General features: G+C 45.3%; 1 protein-coding gene across 1 annotated transcript in view; it reads left to right on the top strand.

Annotated features, from left to right (window-relative positions):
* Positions 1 to 3,939: 3,939 nt before the first annotated feature.
* skia (v-ski avian sarcoma viral oncogene homolog a) overlaps positions 3,940 to 14,722 on the top strand; it is a 52,569-nt gene continuing 41,786 nt past the window's right edge. Inside the window, exon 1 of the mRNA XM_037268582.1 lies at positions 3,940 to 5,309. Coding sequence (XP_037124477.1) covers positions 4,401 to 5,309 — 909 coding nt within the window. The 5' untranslated portion in view covers positions 3,940 to 4,400. The remainder of the gene's footprint in view (positions 5,310 to 14,722) is intronic.

Raw genomic sequence — 14,722 nt, 5'->3', positions numbered from 1 at the left:
AATTTGTACAATACTCCTTGCTTTATTTCCAATTTCTAGCTCAAAATATTATTCAAGGTTGCCAGCACTAACTTGCTTTATTGTAACATTCATGACGTTGTGACCCTTTGCTCTTTGTCAAAACAAAATGAAAGGAACAAAATGTTCTGCATTCGTATTTTAAATTGACATTTTTTTGATGAAAGAACTGCAACCCCATTCAGGGATCGCCCAGCTATCTGCAGGTCTTTTTCTTTTTTAGATTTTATACCTGGCAGCTCCGTTTCCAGCATCAAAATAAAAATTTCTCATTGAAGGATTAAATAAGACACAACATCTGAAATAATCATCAAAACTTTCATGACCACAGTGCAGCCGAATTATGGGGAAAGCTTGAACGTCTCCTGACTGCCTGCAAACGCATCACTTGTGCCCGCTGAATGCATTCGGCACATCGGGGGCTGCTCGGAGCTCACCAGCTCATGTCCACATTCATCTCTGACAGACACTGAGCCAGGTGGCCATCACGGTCCATCTGGGAGGCCCTGGGGGGACAGGAAGCACAAGATTAATGCGTGCTAAGATGAATAAATAAATACGTTTGCTTTTCAAAACCTGGTAAAAGTCATGCAAATGTGCAAGATATCTACAAAGACAAAACAGTTTGAGGCAGTATTGCACAAATGACTCACCCATCAGTGCCAGCAGGCACATGGGGCAACTCTTCAAATTTTCTTGAGCTTCTTGACTTTTTCTCTCACTGTCCTTCTTTTCTTCGTGCTCATCAGTCTCCATCAGCTCCACAATCCTATTCTCCTTTTGATCCAGAGGTTGACTTTTTAAGGAAAAGAGTGGCACCATCGGTCTCTTTCCCATCTCTTGCTTTTTTCCTTTTCTTGCTACACCTGAGGGCCCGGCGATGGCATCGGGAAACCTATCATTTTTTTGGGAACGAGCTTGCGCGGTCAGAATGTTGACCTTGGGCTCTCGCTGACCGAGAGAGGCGAGCCACACGTTGGCAATGTCCGGTCCGGCTTTGATCTGCTGGACGGAGGTGGCCGGGGGATCAGGACACTGTTGGGATGCTCGAGGTGCTTCAGGAAAGGGAGGAACCTCTGTGCTCAAGTTGCACCGACGTTGTTCATCCGGCGCTGGTGATGTGGCTTCCTAAAACAAAAGCAGAAACACTGCCCAAACTCTAGTTTAAAACCCTATTTTCGAACTCTAACCCTAGTTTGAAAAGCTGACATTAATATGAAACCAATAACCCTAACCCTAAAAAAGAAGCCCTATCACCAGGGAATTCATGTTACGTACAGAATGTGCAAGTGAAAAACAACTTTACAGGGACTTGAGAACCGTGACCTTGAGTACACTAACCATTGATAGATACCATGTGGTCGTCCTTCTCAATAATATTGCAGGCGTGTTTGAGTTTGACATGATCGCATATATTACACCACTCTTTCATTTGGATGTCCTCTCTGTGTACATTTCAATGGGTTACACCAAGAACACCAGTTGAAACATAATACTTTGTTTCCTTTGTGAGGGCACACATAAAGTGGAAATGTGACAAAATAGTGGTGGGAATTTCCGAGCCCTCTAAGCTTTTGGCCAGCATGGAGACCAATGGAGATTGGCTAAGCTTATGCAATGGAAAGGAAAAGAGAACACTTAGAAAACAAAGAAGAGAGGAGCTTAATACCAAAAAGGAAAACAACGTTATGGGGCAACCTACCACTTTAAAATTTGGTGACCACATTCTTTGGCCAGGAACTGTATGAAATCGGTATTCCAGAAGGACCATTACAGAAGAGCTGACGTGAGCTGATCTGTTTTTCGAGCTTTACAGTGAAACAGTGGAGCGGACCGGTGGTCTGTTCCTGTGGTACATCGTGCTACGCTGAGAAAAAGACAACCAGCGCCAGGAAAGAAACCTGATGTCATTCATCCCACGTGATGCTGTTTGGTGTTCTGCTGCCATGGAGACCATGGCAATAGTTATACACCGACCGGCGCCTTTATGATCACTTGCACAATGTTAACAACCAAAGATCTGTATGGAGTATTGTGTGTATACGCTTTATATAGTATATACTGTACACACACGCACACACTCAATCTTGTGAAGGTATTTGATGCATATCTTTTTTTTCAAGTCTTATTAAACTTTGCCTTTGATATGATTATTTCCTACTATTTATTCCATACACACTTTCAATGTGAGCTACAATGCTACTTTAGCGTAGAGCAGAAGGAATTTGTTAACAGGTTTTCTTTTTCAATTGACAGGCAAGGAGTTGTGGAAGTCAATGTCCTTGAGTTGCAATATGATTTGAGAAAGACCGGCAGATTGCCGTGCCGTTTAAGATGACCTCAAACTAGCAGTGGAAGGTGGACAAATGGCTGCATTGATTGGTTTTGTATGAAGCTGATTCTGTTCAATGGAGCCTTCTTACTATTTGGTAACCGTGGTGCCAAACAGAACATCGTACATACATGCACTTGCCGTCTCTGCAAATGACTTTAGCATTACATGCTTATGATGACGATGTAATTTGTGCAGGCAGTTCTTGGAAAGTCTGATAATTATAGCATGCTGACGTGACAGGAGGAGTTTGCTTTACCCATCAAATCCGTCAGGGGAATGGTTTTTTTTAAAGTGTAGGACCAATTATATTTTAACTTGATGTTGAGGTTCATAAGGATTCTCTAGCTACTTAGTATTTGCATTGGGATTTCATGCCTGGAGTTGCAGTGACGGCAGTGCCTGGCTGGGGGGCGCCACCAGAGCAGCCAACTACAGTACTTCCCCCTTGAAGTTGAACTTGTCACGTTGAGTCACTTGGTTTTGGTTATTCGCCACCAACTTTCATTCTGACACTTCCTGTATTAACATTCGGAGAGAAACTGAGTGGAAGTAAGGACTTTGAGTTCGCGAGTCACCCTTGGCCAGCCAGTCATGCGGATGTGTCACACAATATAGTGGGTAGCCTCATTTTTACATTGAGGGGGAAAAAAAGCATTTGGCTTTTAGAATAGGCACGCACGCGCACGCGCGCGCACACACACAGGCGCACGCACGCAGACACACACGCAAAGAGATATGCATTCTCCTTAACTCTGCAAGATATTCAATCTGACACCAAACATGAATTCAAAGCTGTTATCAAGAATTTGTGCAGTTTTGTCCACATGGTCTCCAAGGTTTTTTCTTTTCTTTTTTTTTTTAGACATTTTCTATTATACACGATTATGTACAACTGGCCGATATAGTACTTGAATAGGACTGTCACGATTCGTCCCCGGTTGCTTTTTTATGTCTTGTTACCATGGTTTCTGTTCGCGTCGCCCCTCCCCTCCTGTGTCACCTCAATCAATGTAACCACAGTCACCTACCTCTTGTTACCTGTTTTGTATTTAAGTCCTGTCTCCCTGTCGGATCATTGTTGTTGTCATGTCTTTACGTCTGTAGTCTTCTTGTCTCACGTCCAGGTCAGTCAGTCCAGTTATTGTTTTGTTAAGTTGTGTCAGTTTTCCTTTTGAGTTTGCTCAATAAACCCTGGTCCAAGCTGCATTCGGTCGCCCTGCTCCATCCGTTCCATGACAAGGGCTACCGTAAGGACAGAAGCTTCGAGCGTACTAGGTCAGATACAAGTCGGTTAATGGACTTTATTTTTCTGTATTGTGTATATTAGGTACACTTAAAATTCGGATGGATGGATGGACGGAGAGACAGATAGATTGCTGCCTGTTTGCGGGCCGAAGCGAGGGAGTGGAGGCTTGTCCCTGGAACAGCCGTGCCTGCAGAGTCACTCACATTCCTGGCTAGGATTCAATGACTGAGCCAGACACACAAACACGGAGGGGAGGGGAGCGCGTGCGCGTGACCGAGAGACGCAGACTGGGAGAGAGAGAGAGAAAGCGAGCGAGAGAGAGGAGGGGGAAGAGAAAGAGAGCGAGCGCTCATCTCCATACAGTCACAGTGAACTGCGGGGGCTGTCGGAGCGGTCCTTGAGAGCGGAAAGAGCCGCTTAAGTTGGATTTGAATCCAACTAATATCGACTTTCGACAATCGCTTTTCATTTGTTTTCGCCCTTTATCCTGCGGAATTGGACGCTGGGAACTTTTTGTGGAGTTTGGAAAGCCAGCCCCATTCTTCTATCCGACATGGACTGTCTGAGAGCCGCTTCAGAAAGCGACTGACCGGTGTTCATTCACTCTTCACGGGAATGCAGGCGTGAACTTGCCCACGGGGACTTATTTTTTTTTATTATAATTAAATGTTTGATGAAGTGCTTCAAAGTTTTGGCCAATTATCGGACGCGGTGGATTTATCCGTCTCAGGCGCGACAAGACGCTCGTGGTCCCGGGTCGAAGACAAGAGGGGTGTTCGCTGGTAAAGTTGCGGGGAAAACATGGAGACTGTAAGTCGGCAGAGCTTCCAGCCTCATCCGGGACTGCAACAAACTCTCAAGCAGTTTCACCTCAGCTCTATGAGCTCGCTAGGGGGGCCGGCTGCCTTTTCTGCCCGCTGGCAACATGAGCTTCTTTTCAAGAAGGACGGGAAGGAGCCCGAGCCGGTCCTGCAGCATCTGCCGCCGCCAGTGATGCCCGGGCCGCTCTTCATCCCGTCGGACCGCTCCACGGAGAGGTGCGAGACGGTCCTGGAAGGCGAGACCATCTCGTGCTTCGTGGTCGGAGGGGAGAAGCGCCTGTGTCTTCCCCAGATCCTCAACACGGTGCTGCGGGACTTCAGCCTGCAGCAGATCAACTCTGTGTGCGACGAGCTGCACATCTACTGCTCCCGGTGCACCGCCGACCAGCTGGAGATCCTCAAAGTCATGGGGATCCTGCCCTTTTCGGCGCCCTCCTGCGGCCTCATCACCAAGACGGACGCCGAGCGGCTGTGCAACGCGCTCATCTACGGGGGCGCTTATCCGCCTCGCTGCAAGAAGGAGGCAAGCAGCGGAGGAGCGCTGGAGCTGGAGCTCACCGAGAGGAGCTTCAAAATCTACCACGAGTGCTTCGGCAAGTGCAAGGGCTTGTTCGTTCCCGAGTTGTACACCAGCCCCAACGCAGCGTGCATCCAGTGCATGGACTGCAGACTCATGTACCCCACGCACAAGTTCGTGGTGCACAGCCACAAGGCGCAGGAGAACAGGACTTGCCACTGGGGCTTCGACTCGGCCAACTGGAGGGCCTACGTCCTCCTGGGCCAGGATTACACGGGCAAGGAGGAGAAGAGCCGCCTGGAGCAGCTCCTGGACGAAATCAAGGAGAAGTTTGATTTCGCCAACAAGTACAAGAGGAAACTATCGTCCAGGGTAAGTTGGCCAACTTGGCGTGACTCTTTACGTGTCATTCAAAAAAAAAAAAAAAAAAAAGAATCTGCGATCTGTTTTAACAAGGTGTCTGCCCACATTCTTAAAGTGACACTTGCTGCAGGTTGCACAATCTGTCAACAAAAATATGTATTTAAGCAACAAGGATATAGAAAATGGATGGATGTGTTTTTTTTATCCAACAATCCCCCAAATTGGAAAACAAATGGAAAACTGTGCTAATGCATGGTTGTATGTGTGTGTTTTTAATGAGTGTTTGGTCATCATTGGCATGTTATTACTAATTACGCCCTATACAATGAAGACCCTAAAACACCTTTGGTGGCAATAAAGTCATTATCTGCAGGGCGAAACACCTCTCAGGCTCAGTTTTATTGAGCCTTACTGTAAATACGATCCCATTTACCAACAAATGCCTCACAAGGACTGTGTAAACGCAAGATCTAGTTGAGGTGAAATGAAAGAAACCACTTCTGATGAAATTACATCTTCCTCTGCACGCCAGTGGAAAACTTCAGTTTTAACGGTGCTTTGTATCGTTTCTGTGTGCGCAATCTTCGTTGCCCGGTGTTATGACTGTAAGAGCGTGCATGTTGCATTTCATGCGAAACGATTTGTGACAGCGCATTTCTTTCTCGTTTTACTGAAATAAGTGGCTATTTTTGTTTTATATCTCCAACTACGACGATCCGATGTTGACGAGAAATGTCAAATATGAGCAAAATGACAGACGTGTAAAACTCGATGAATGCATTTTAATGAGACAAGTGATGTGCCGGTAGGAGGAGAAAGGGAGAAGTTTGTGTGGGAGATTGATAAAGGAATCCCACCCCCACCCCACCCCCAGGAAAAAAAGACTAGTGATGTCATTTGCATGAACTGTTACACATGAATGGGGTTGATGAAGCAGGGTTTAGAAGTATTGTGGTGGAAACATAATATGATCCCAACAAAGGAGAGCATTCAGCAAACATCGGGCCCACCCCTCCCCCAAACATCCACCTACCCCAGGCCAGCAACCCACCTCTGACACACACACACACACACACTGGTCCTCCCCCTCCCTTATCTACCTTTTCCTCTGGTCTGATTGCCACCGAAGTGGACTCGTGGGGCAAAACACTTGGTTTGATCAGACCGAGAAAGCAAAGAGTGTTTGGGAGCATCTCGTCTTCTGTCCCGTACAGAAGATTCTCTCAGAGTAACATGGCAAAAGAGAGAGAACTGCGAGAGACCCTCCATGTCCTGGAGAGTGCCAGAGTCCCTGCCATGCATGGTGAATAGCCACTCTTGGCACACACGTTCATTCAAGCTAGAGTGGGCACACCTCAAGGACCCCACTTTCAAGGGCCTCTTCGAGTTTTATACAAGAGCCCACAGGGCACTCGAGTGTTATGCCAAAGGCCCATTTGCTTTTTAATCTGACTCCTTTACCCCCCCCCCCCTCCCTCCAGCACCTCGTTTCAAGAAACGCTAATGAGGGAATACATGCTGGGTAGGAGTTGAGGAAAATTGCTAAACTTACGACAACAGAGCTCCCCTTTGTCAGCACATTTAAGCAAAGATGAGGCACTTTGAAAATGTTCTTGGAGCGTGTGAGCAGAAAGTGCCAGACTATGCTGCTGTATGCCTTTTTAGCTCCCGAGGAACGCTGTCATCTGTGTGCTGTCAGCAGCGGAACTCTACAGCCTCTGTGAATATTAATGAGTCTGTTACAGCAGCGGCGGCAGTCTCCAATGCAGACAGACGCAGGAAATGATATTGCCACACACACACACACACCCCTCCCTTGCAGACACTCCTCTAAGAGCTTCCTTCCGAGACACACACATGCAGCAGTCTGAAAGTATGACTTTTGGGGCGTGCTTTTACTTTCTGATAGTTGGGTATGAGAGACAATTGGAAACAGCTCAGCTGATGACGGTGAAACAAGCCACCCCGAAGCTGTCTACTTTAGTGTCATATAAGACAGGGAATGATTGATTTGCCTGTTCACTTTTTAGTATTTCTTGAAATGGCGTGTTCTTAGGAAAGCAGTACTTGACTATGGTTTGAATCCCGGTTTGGGGTCTTTCTGCTTGGAGTTTTTCCTTTGTGGGTTCTCTCTTGGCTCTGCGAACCCATCAATAAAAAAAAAAACCCACATGTAGCGACTTTCCTTGACTTTGGATCTGGTCAGCCAAAACCAGATCAGGTTCCACATGTGGCCATTGCTAAGTTGTGTGACATTGTGCCATAAAAGCTAGCGGCACGTAATTAACCTGACATACAATTCAATGTGTTCAGCTCCTGTTTACAATAGAAATGGAATAAAATGCATTCCGTAACCAAGACGGAATTGTCCAGCTTGTTGGCGAAGTGGGTGGATGCTGAACCTTCTAAAATAGTTTCTGTCATGTTCCATAGACAGAAAAGAAATGCAATGGGCGGGCATTTGAATTCCGATTGAGCGGTGGCAGACAGGCAGCCTTACCTAGGTGACATATCAAATCTCCCACTAGATATCAACATCCCTGGATAAGAAATTTGAATAAACTCGTCTGATTAGATGCATACACACCAAGTCCATCAACAACCGTGGCTGGGCTTCAAAAAAGAACACATTAAAAGCGACTGTGTTGGAAGAATGCAAACAACAAATGAGAGGCCATTTTGTTGCGTCAATTTGCCAGGGTTCAGATGGTAGAGGAATAATTTGTGCACTATTGAATTTTTATGACATGATACAACTCTTTGTATGGTTTGAAATGCTGTATGCTGACTCGTCTATTTATTTGGGATTTTCTATGTTAAGACTTGGACCCTTTTAGTGCTCCTCAGGATATTTGGCTAATGTCGAAAGAGGCCGCTTGTTTCGGGGGCGAGGTGGGGCAGTGGTGCCGCTGAGGGGGCTCAGAGGAAGTGAACTCCCAGAGGGGATAGCAGTCCACGTCCTATTTCGTATGCAAGGCAGAGCGCCGGCTCAGGCTGCTGACAGCCAGCCATGTCCACGCAGTGGACAGGATAACAGCTGGTGGCTGTGCATTTCAATGGCGGCAGAGGGAATATTTCCATCCTCCTTTTGCTGCCCATCAGCAAATGTGACAGTTGCAAACGTCTGCTGCAAATGCTGAATTGGCCGTCGTGCAGATTTGATGCCTTATTTTCTTTCCCTTCATTTATTTTTCCGTGGATATATGTTGTTTTTGTTTTCCCCAAGATGATTGAAAACTCAATCACGTCTCAAGACCAATTTAAATGAAGTGACAGGAACAGGGAAAGATCTCTCTGTTTTAGTTATTTATTTATTTATTTATTTATTTTAAAAGGGTGACACTGCCTGAGTGCAGCGCTGCATGTAAGCAACTGTAGTAAAACACACTACATGTGAAGGGAATTTTGAGAAGCAGGCTGTATGTCCAAAACTGGCTTCTTTGAGTCCGTATTCGGACTGGTTTACACACAAGGCATAGAGCTTGAACCAAGCTGCACACTTGGGATAGCTAGGCTACCACTTGCCTATTTGTCCATTAAACAACACGAAGGATAAATGGCTTCCCACCAAGTAATGCATGAAGGCAGCGTTATAGGCAACCATGCATACGAGCTGTCTTGGAATGTGCTGCACGCAAAGCTCAGAGCTCATGCGTTGCCGGAGCAAAGAGCATGCATGGAAATAACGTATTTCCTCCCACTCGGTGAAATCCTCGTCAGAATATTCACAGCCCGCTTCTAACAAACGTATTCAGCTCACAGTGTCTATTCTTAAATCTTCGAAGGACCTTAAGCACGTCTCATCGGGATTAATGTAAAAGCAGCACGGAAGGAAGCAGTCCATGACCTGCTCCAGGTGTTGCGTGGAAGAAGAAGCAGCTCTCGCTCAGTCAGATAGTGCAATTTGATGACTGGACCGTCCGTCTGTTGGCTTGTGAACAACACTGTCAATTTTTGGTGAGCATTCAATATTGATGATAGGTTACCGTAGGCGGCGAGGTCCAGCTTGTTTATTTAATGAGTTGCTCTTTGAAATATTCATCGACACATATGGCGCATAAGCCTTGCTATAGCGGCAACTACCCAACACAACATATCGTCTGCTCAACTATTCAGCACGGTAAAGCCGTTTCGACCCTGAAATGCAATCTATGGAAATCACGTACAAATACTTAACATGATTAAACTCGTATCAATGGGTAAAATAATGTAAGCTGATAATGTAATGTGAAAATAAATAAATCATGTAAACCCCAATGAAAGGGCATACATAAAGATGCATCATTCACACCTACAGAATAATTCAGGCTGATTAGGGCGGATCAAGTTGATGTTTGCTATAATTTGAGTTAAGAAACGGTCAAATCCTGTATAAAATAATGTAAAATAAAACATAATAAAATATAAAAATATATAAAAGTATGATATGTAAAAAACTATATAAAATATAAAAAATATGATCTATAAAAATCCTGTGTAAAATAATATAAAATATAATTAATTTGGGCTAAAACTGAACATTAATTAACCAACTTTTGTTATTTTGGGGATATTCTTGGGCATAATGACAGGTTTTCAAGGGAAAAAGCTTCTAGCCACATTCTGCAGACACAACTGCAACTCAAAAAACATGGCGCACAAGCCATGCCTTTATGAAAAGTAGGTTTTGCCATAATTTCCATTTTACAAGCCTTTAAACCCCCCAAAGCAACAAAATACTGTCTGTTGACTAAACTCTTCAAAATCCCCCCAACTTTTTCGTAGAACAAATTCTTTTGTGTCACCAGACCGTGGCTGACGGCGCAGCATTGATACTTGAAAGGCATCGCATCAGATCTGCTTAGTTTAGCTGAGTAACAATCATCCTTTTGTCTCCTGCTCGGGTGGTTTCTGTGCGTCAGCATTCGTCGGTCCCCCCAAAGCTCGCCACTTTGACAGGCACGATACACATCATCTTCAAAATGAATTCCTTCAAGTCTTCAAGCAGGGCGGTGGAAATGACATAAAATGCCACAGACATTTTGAGATGCAATGGTGTGGCGGTGGGTCCTTTTTGCTGCATCAGCCCATTTGACAGCATTGCCCCCGCCCCCACCCATATGTTTAGAAGAGCAGTCAGCAACACGCCACCTTTCCCTCCCCTAATAAAGAGGTGACCCGCTTCACCCTTTGCCTCCATTATATGCCCGGCCCACCAATCGCATGCTGCAGTTCCTCCCACGAGGCAGATGGCTGTCTGAACGGCGGCACACACAGTCACATGCACGCACACAAAATATTACCCAACAAATTAACATTCACTGGCAGTGTGACGTCATGTTGAAGTTGCACGTAGATGTGTGTCAGATTAATATTGTCTTGTATTTACCGCACAAAAAAGATCGAGGGAACATCTACATGTCGAAATCATCACGTGCCTCGTTGGCTGTGTGATTGCGCATCAGTCTAGTCTAGTGTATTATTGGTGTGTGTGCGTGTGTTCGCCGCCTGGATCAGCTGTTGGAGCTGTAGCGGGAGATTAGCATGAGCTCACTGCCTACTCATTTCCATCCCCATCTGTCTGTCTCCCACAGTCATGCAGTCTTACCCCCCTGCCCCCAAACCACGCACACTCGCGCACATACGTAAACACACACACACACACACACACACACACACACACACACACACACACACACACACACACACACTACAGTCAATGTGTAGCGCACATCGTGTCATGTCACAATCCAGTGATCCGTGCCAGACTGCGTGGACAACACTCCCACGGATGGGCGGTTTTCTTTTAAGGGCATCTCTTCAGTCGAGTCTAATTTTGGAACCGGCAGGTAGATGCAGTACGAGCAAGTTAATGCTAAGGTACGCTAATCTCATTTCAGTCCGTCCTGACTCGATTCCTCGAGGACAAAGCTGCCAAGTCAACCTTACAGCTTTGCAAAATCCCCCTCAAGTCAAGTGGATGGGTTGTTGCTTGGCAGACAGTCCCTTAAATACTGTTCATCACTTATCCTTTAGCGTATGCTTTCATTTGGTGAAGAAATATTGAGGCCATCATGTTAGTAGTTTCTTTAAAGTAAGTGGGTCTCACTGGTTTTGACTCAGCCCTGTGGAGTGGGCAACTCCCAGGAGCTCAGGGAGGTATTGTTTTGAGAGAACTTGGTGGGGCTGGGCGAGTATCTCCTCATCGACTGGTTATTCTCATTCCTTTTGTGTTCGGTATCAGCTGTGGCTCTACGATTGTTAGACAGATAGAGGTGATGACCCGCCCCCCTACCCCTGGGCGAGCAGGGCTCCCAAAGCACCTCAATCATGGCCCGCTGCCCATTGTTTGTCTCACCCCTCCTCCATTCTCACTATTTGCTTCTTTTCCTGGAAGCATCATGCTTTCCTGCATAGACAAACGAAATCAAAAAACGCTTCATCTTCCTCAACATTTCCAGGAAATGTATGAAATGGAGTCGGACCGCTTTACAAAAAGACCGTCTTTATTTTGGAGGTTATACAAATGTTTTTTTAACAGTGTTTTGCAGTTTTAAAGTGTTTTAATCTAATTGATGCATTCAACCGCATTGTTGACACTACAGCTGGTCGTCTCTTTTCACAAGACCCCAACCCCCCAATCAGGAGCATGTATTTTACACACCCACAGTTTCTGTCAAGATGGTCTTGATTGCGATAAGTGGGTTAATGTTAAACAGGATTTATCAGGAGCTGCCTTAATGATCCATTAAAACATTGTCCTGAACGCTGACAAAGCCATCATAGCCTTTCTTTGTCATAAGTACACTAATAAAAGTAGTGATTTTGTAGTACCTTCCAGAAACCTTCAGTAAAATTCGGTCTGTTGATGATAAACGGTTCATTGAATCTGCCTGGACAGAAAAAAAACCCAACCTGAAGTCACTTTAGCTGTAGCTTTGCAAACCGTTCAAATGTGTGCAAAAAATGCATGCGCATTTTTGGGGCGGCTTGTCGGGGCTAACGATGGCATTTTTCAATTTTGGTGCGGGAAACAACAATTGATGTTAACATCTTTCCATCATCCTGCCTGAGAATCCCTCTTTTTAGTCACATATCTTTTGAATGAATACGTCTCAGCCACGCTTTGAACGACAAAGCAGCTAAGCAGATGTTAAATAAAATAACACCCTGAAAGGGGAATCCCCAGCCCCACCCCTCCCCCGTTTTGTCCTATACCTGCCTTCTTGGGTTCCAAAAGATGCCAATTTATTTTTCTAAAATCCTATTCTATTCTACCTATCCATAAAATACATGCCCTCATTTTCTCCAGTCAGCTTAGTTCTCCTCCAGACCAAACAATAGACTTCTTCATGGCCGTGGCGTATAATTAATGTAATTGTAGATGTCGAAGACAAGGTAATGTGCAGACTGCGTAACCACCAACCAACCGCCTTCATCCCACTGCAAGCACAAAGAAGTTATTCTCAGCATCCTCCTTCAAAGAAACTCCGCCAAGGCCGTCTTGAGCAGTCGGACATCTGTTTGTATAAAGCCGACTGCCATTTATATACGTCTGCTGTCATGGTGTGCGTATGTGTGTGTGTGTGTGTGGGGGGGGGGGGGTTGGACAAGCTGACTTATCCCATGTGACCTCTAGAGTCTTCTCAAAGGGCTCATCTGTCTGCCCTGTTTCATTATCTTCCAACACACATGCACATAGACACATGTGTGTGTGCACACATGCAAAGGTCAGTGATGCAGCTGAACCTTGCCACACCACTGCTACACTCCCTTGCATTTCTTCCAGCCCCCTCCCCTCCCTTCCCCATCCCCCAATTCCTTCGCTCCAGTCATGGCAGGCTCTGTCTGCATGTCTCTGCAGAGGAAAAAACAAAACTATCGTATTTTACTCAACGCCATCGAGCGTTTTTGGCATCCCAACACACAGCTGACAATTCTTCCCGTTATGTGAAGTAGCGGCTGGATTTCCACGTGCTATAATCACGAGTCAGCAAACATCCGTTCACATCTGGCCCAGACGCACTTTAACCAGAGTTGAGACCACATCAAGGTCCAAGATTGAGAGCAGTGATTTAGCTTCATTTTCCCCGCAGGGACTTTGGTGTTCTGGGAGGAAACCGAGCCAGGAGGTGCTGTTTAGTCTTGGCCCAAGGACAAATCTTGAGGTGTTATGTCTCGCTGTCTCCTTGTTTTCATGAACTTCCCCTGTGTCACGCCGCCTCCCCAAGCCTGCCAGAAGCTCACATCTCAAGCGCTTCCACTGTCAGTGGCACTCAGGAAGCAGCGTGAAACATCAGATTCAACTTCCTGCAGCAATCAATACCATCTCCACTGCACCCACACGATGCAGTCAGTCGCTCTGCTCACACTTTTAGAAAGACTTCGAAACCAACAGCTGGATTAGACACTTTCCATATATTTGTTTTAATGATTTGCTGTCAGTGTCCTTAACCAATCAACTGGACGATATTGTGTCAGTTAAGCACTTAGTGTGGCAGCATGTCAGTAACAGAGACCAAAGTCATCGTGTCAAGGACAGAAATTTTGCAAAACACAAAACAACCCCAAAAATAGTTGCTTTTCGCCATCGCTCATTGTAAGGACAATGAACAACAAACAAATAACACAATGTCAAAGAATGCTCATTAGCGCACAATGTCACTGCTCTCCCCCTTTGTGAATTCTCATTCCACATGAATCTTCCCATCATTTGTTGCGGGTAAATTGACGACTTTATGGATCAGCCAGTGATTCGGCCATTGCTCCTTCCTTTTTTCCTCCCCACGGCAGTAATGAAATGATAGATCTTTGATGTTGATGGAGGCAGAAGTGAAGGGATGACCTCACAGCCACCTAATCACCGCAGAGGGACAAGCCGGCGGCTAATGTGTCCATTAGCCCACCCTCCGACGGAGGAGAAACCAGGCGAGCTGTGAGAAAGAGATGCGGTGGGAGAAAGCTAGAAGGGAGGATGAGAAACTTGACAGCATCGCTTTGGTCCCTTGACACACTGATGCTTTAACTCAACTCAATTTGATCTACGTACTGTTCATTCAAAATCTTATTCAAGGACACTTTAGCTGATAACTATTTAGCTTTTTCCCATCAATTAAAAATAACACAAAAAAATGATAACAATGACTTCCTTTGAAACCTGAGTGATTCACATTCTGCTCCCGACTAGCTCCTCTTGTGGTTGTGTAAATATTCTCTACCCTCCTCATCACTGGGGTCAGGTACTAGGAGTTAATATAATAATAATAATAATAATAATAATAATAATAAATGGCAGATAAAAATAGAAGTTAAATGAAAATATTCCTGGATGTTATTTGTCATTTTCAGTCCAAGTTTTACCGTTAAAATAATTTGAACCGTCAAAACCACAGACCTCTTGATGTCAATTTTATATCTGTTATATAGAGTTAAAGCCAGCCCAA

This window comes from Syngnathus acus, chromosome 2 (assembly GCF_901709675.1).
Source record: "Syngnathus acus chromosome 2, fSynAcu1.2, whole genome shotgun sequence".
In the NCBI taxonomy this organism is placed as follows: Eukaryota; Metazoa; Chordata; class Actinopteri; order Syngnathiformes; family Syngnathidae; genus Syngnathus; species Syngnathus acus.
This window is presented reverse-complemented; position numbering and strand designations above follow the sequence as displayed.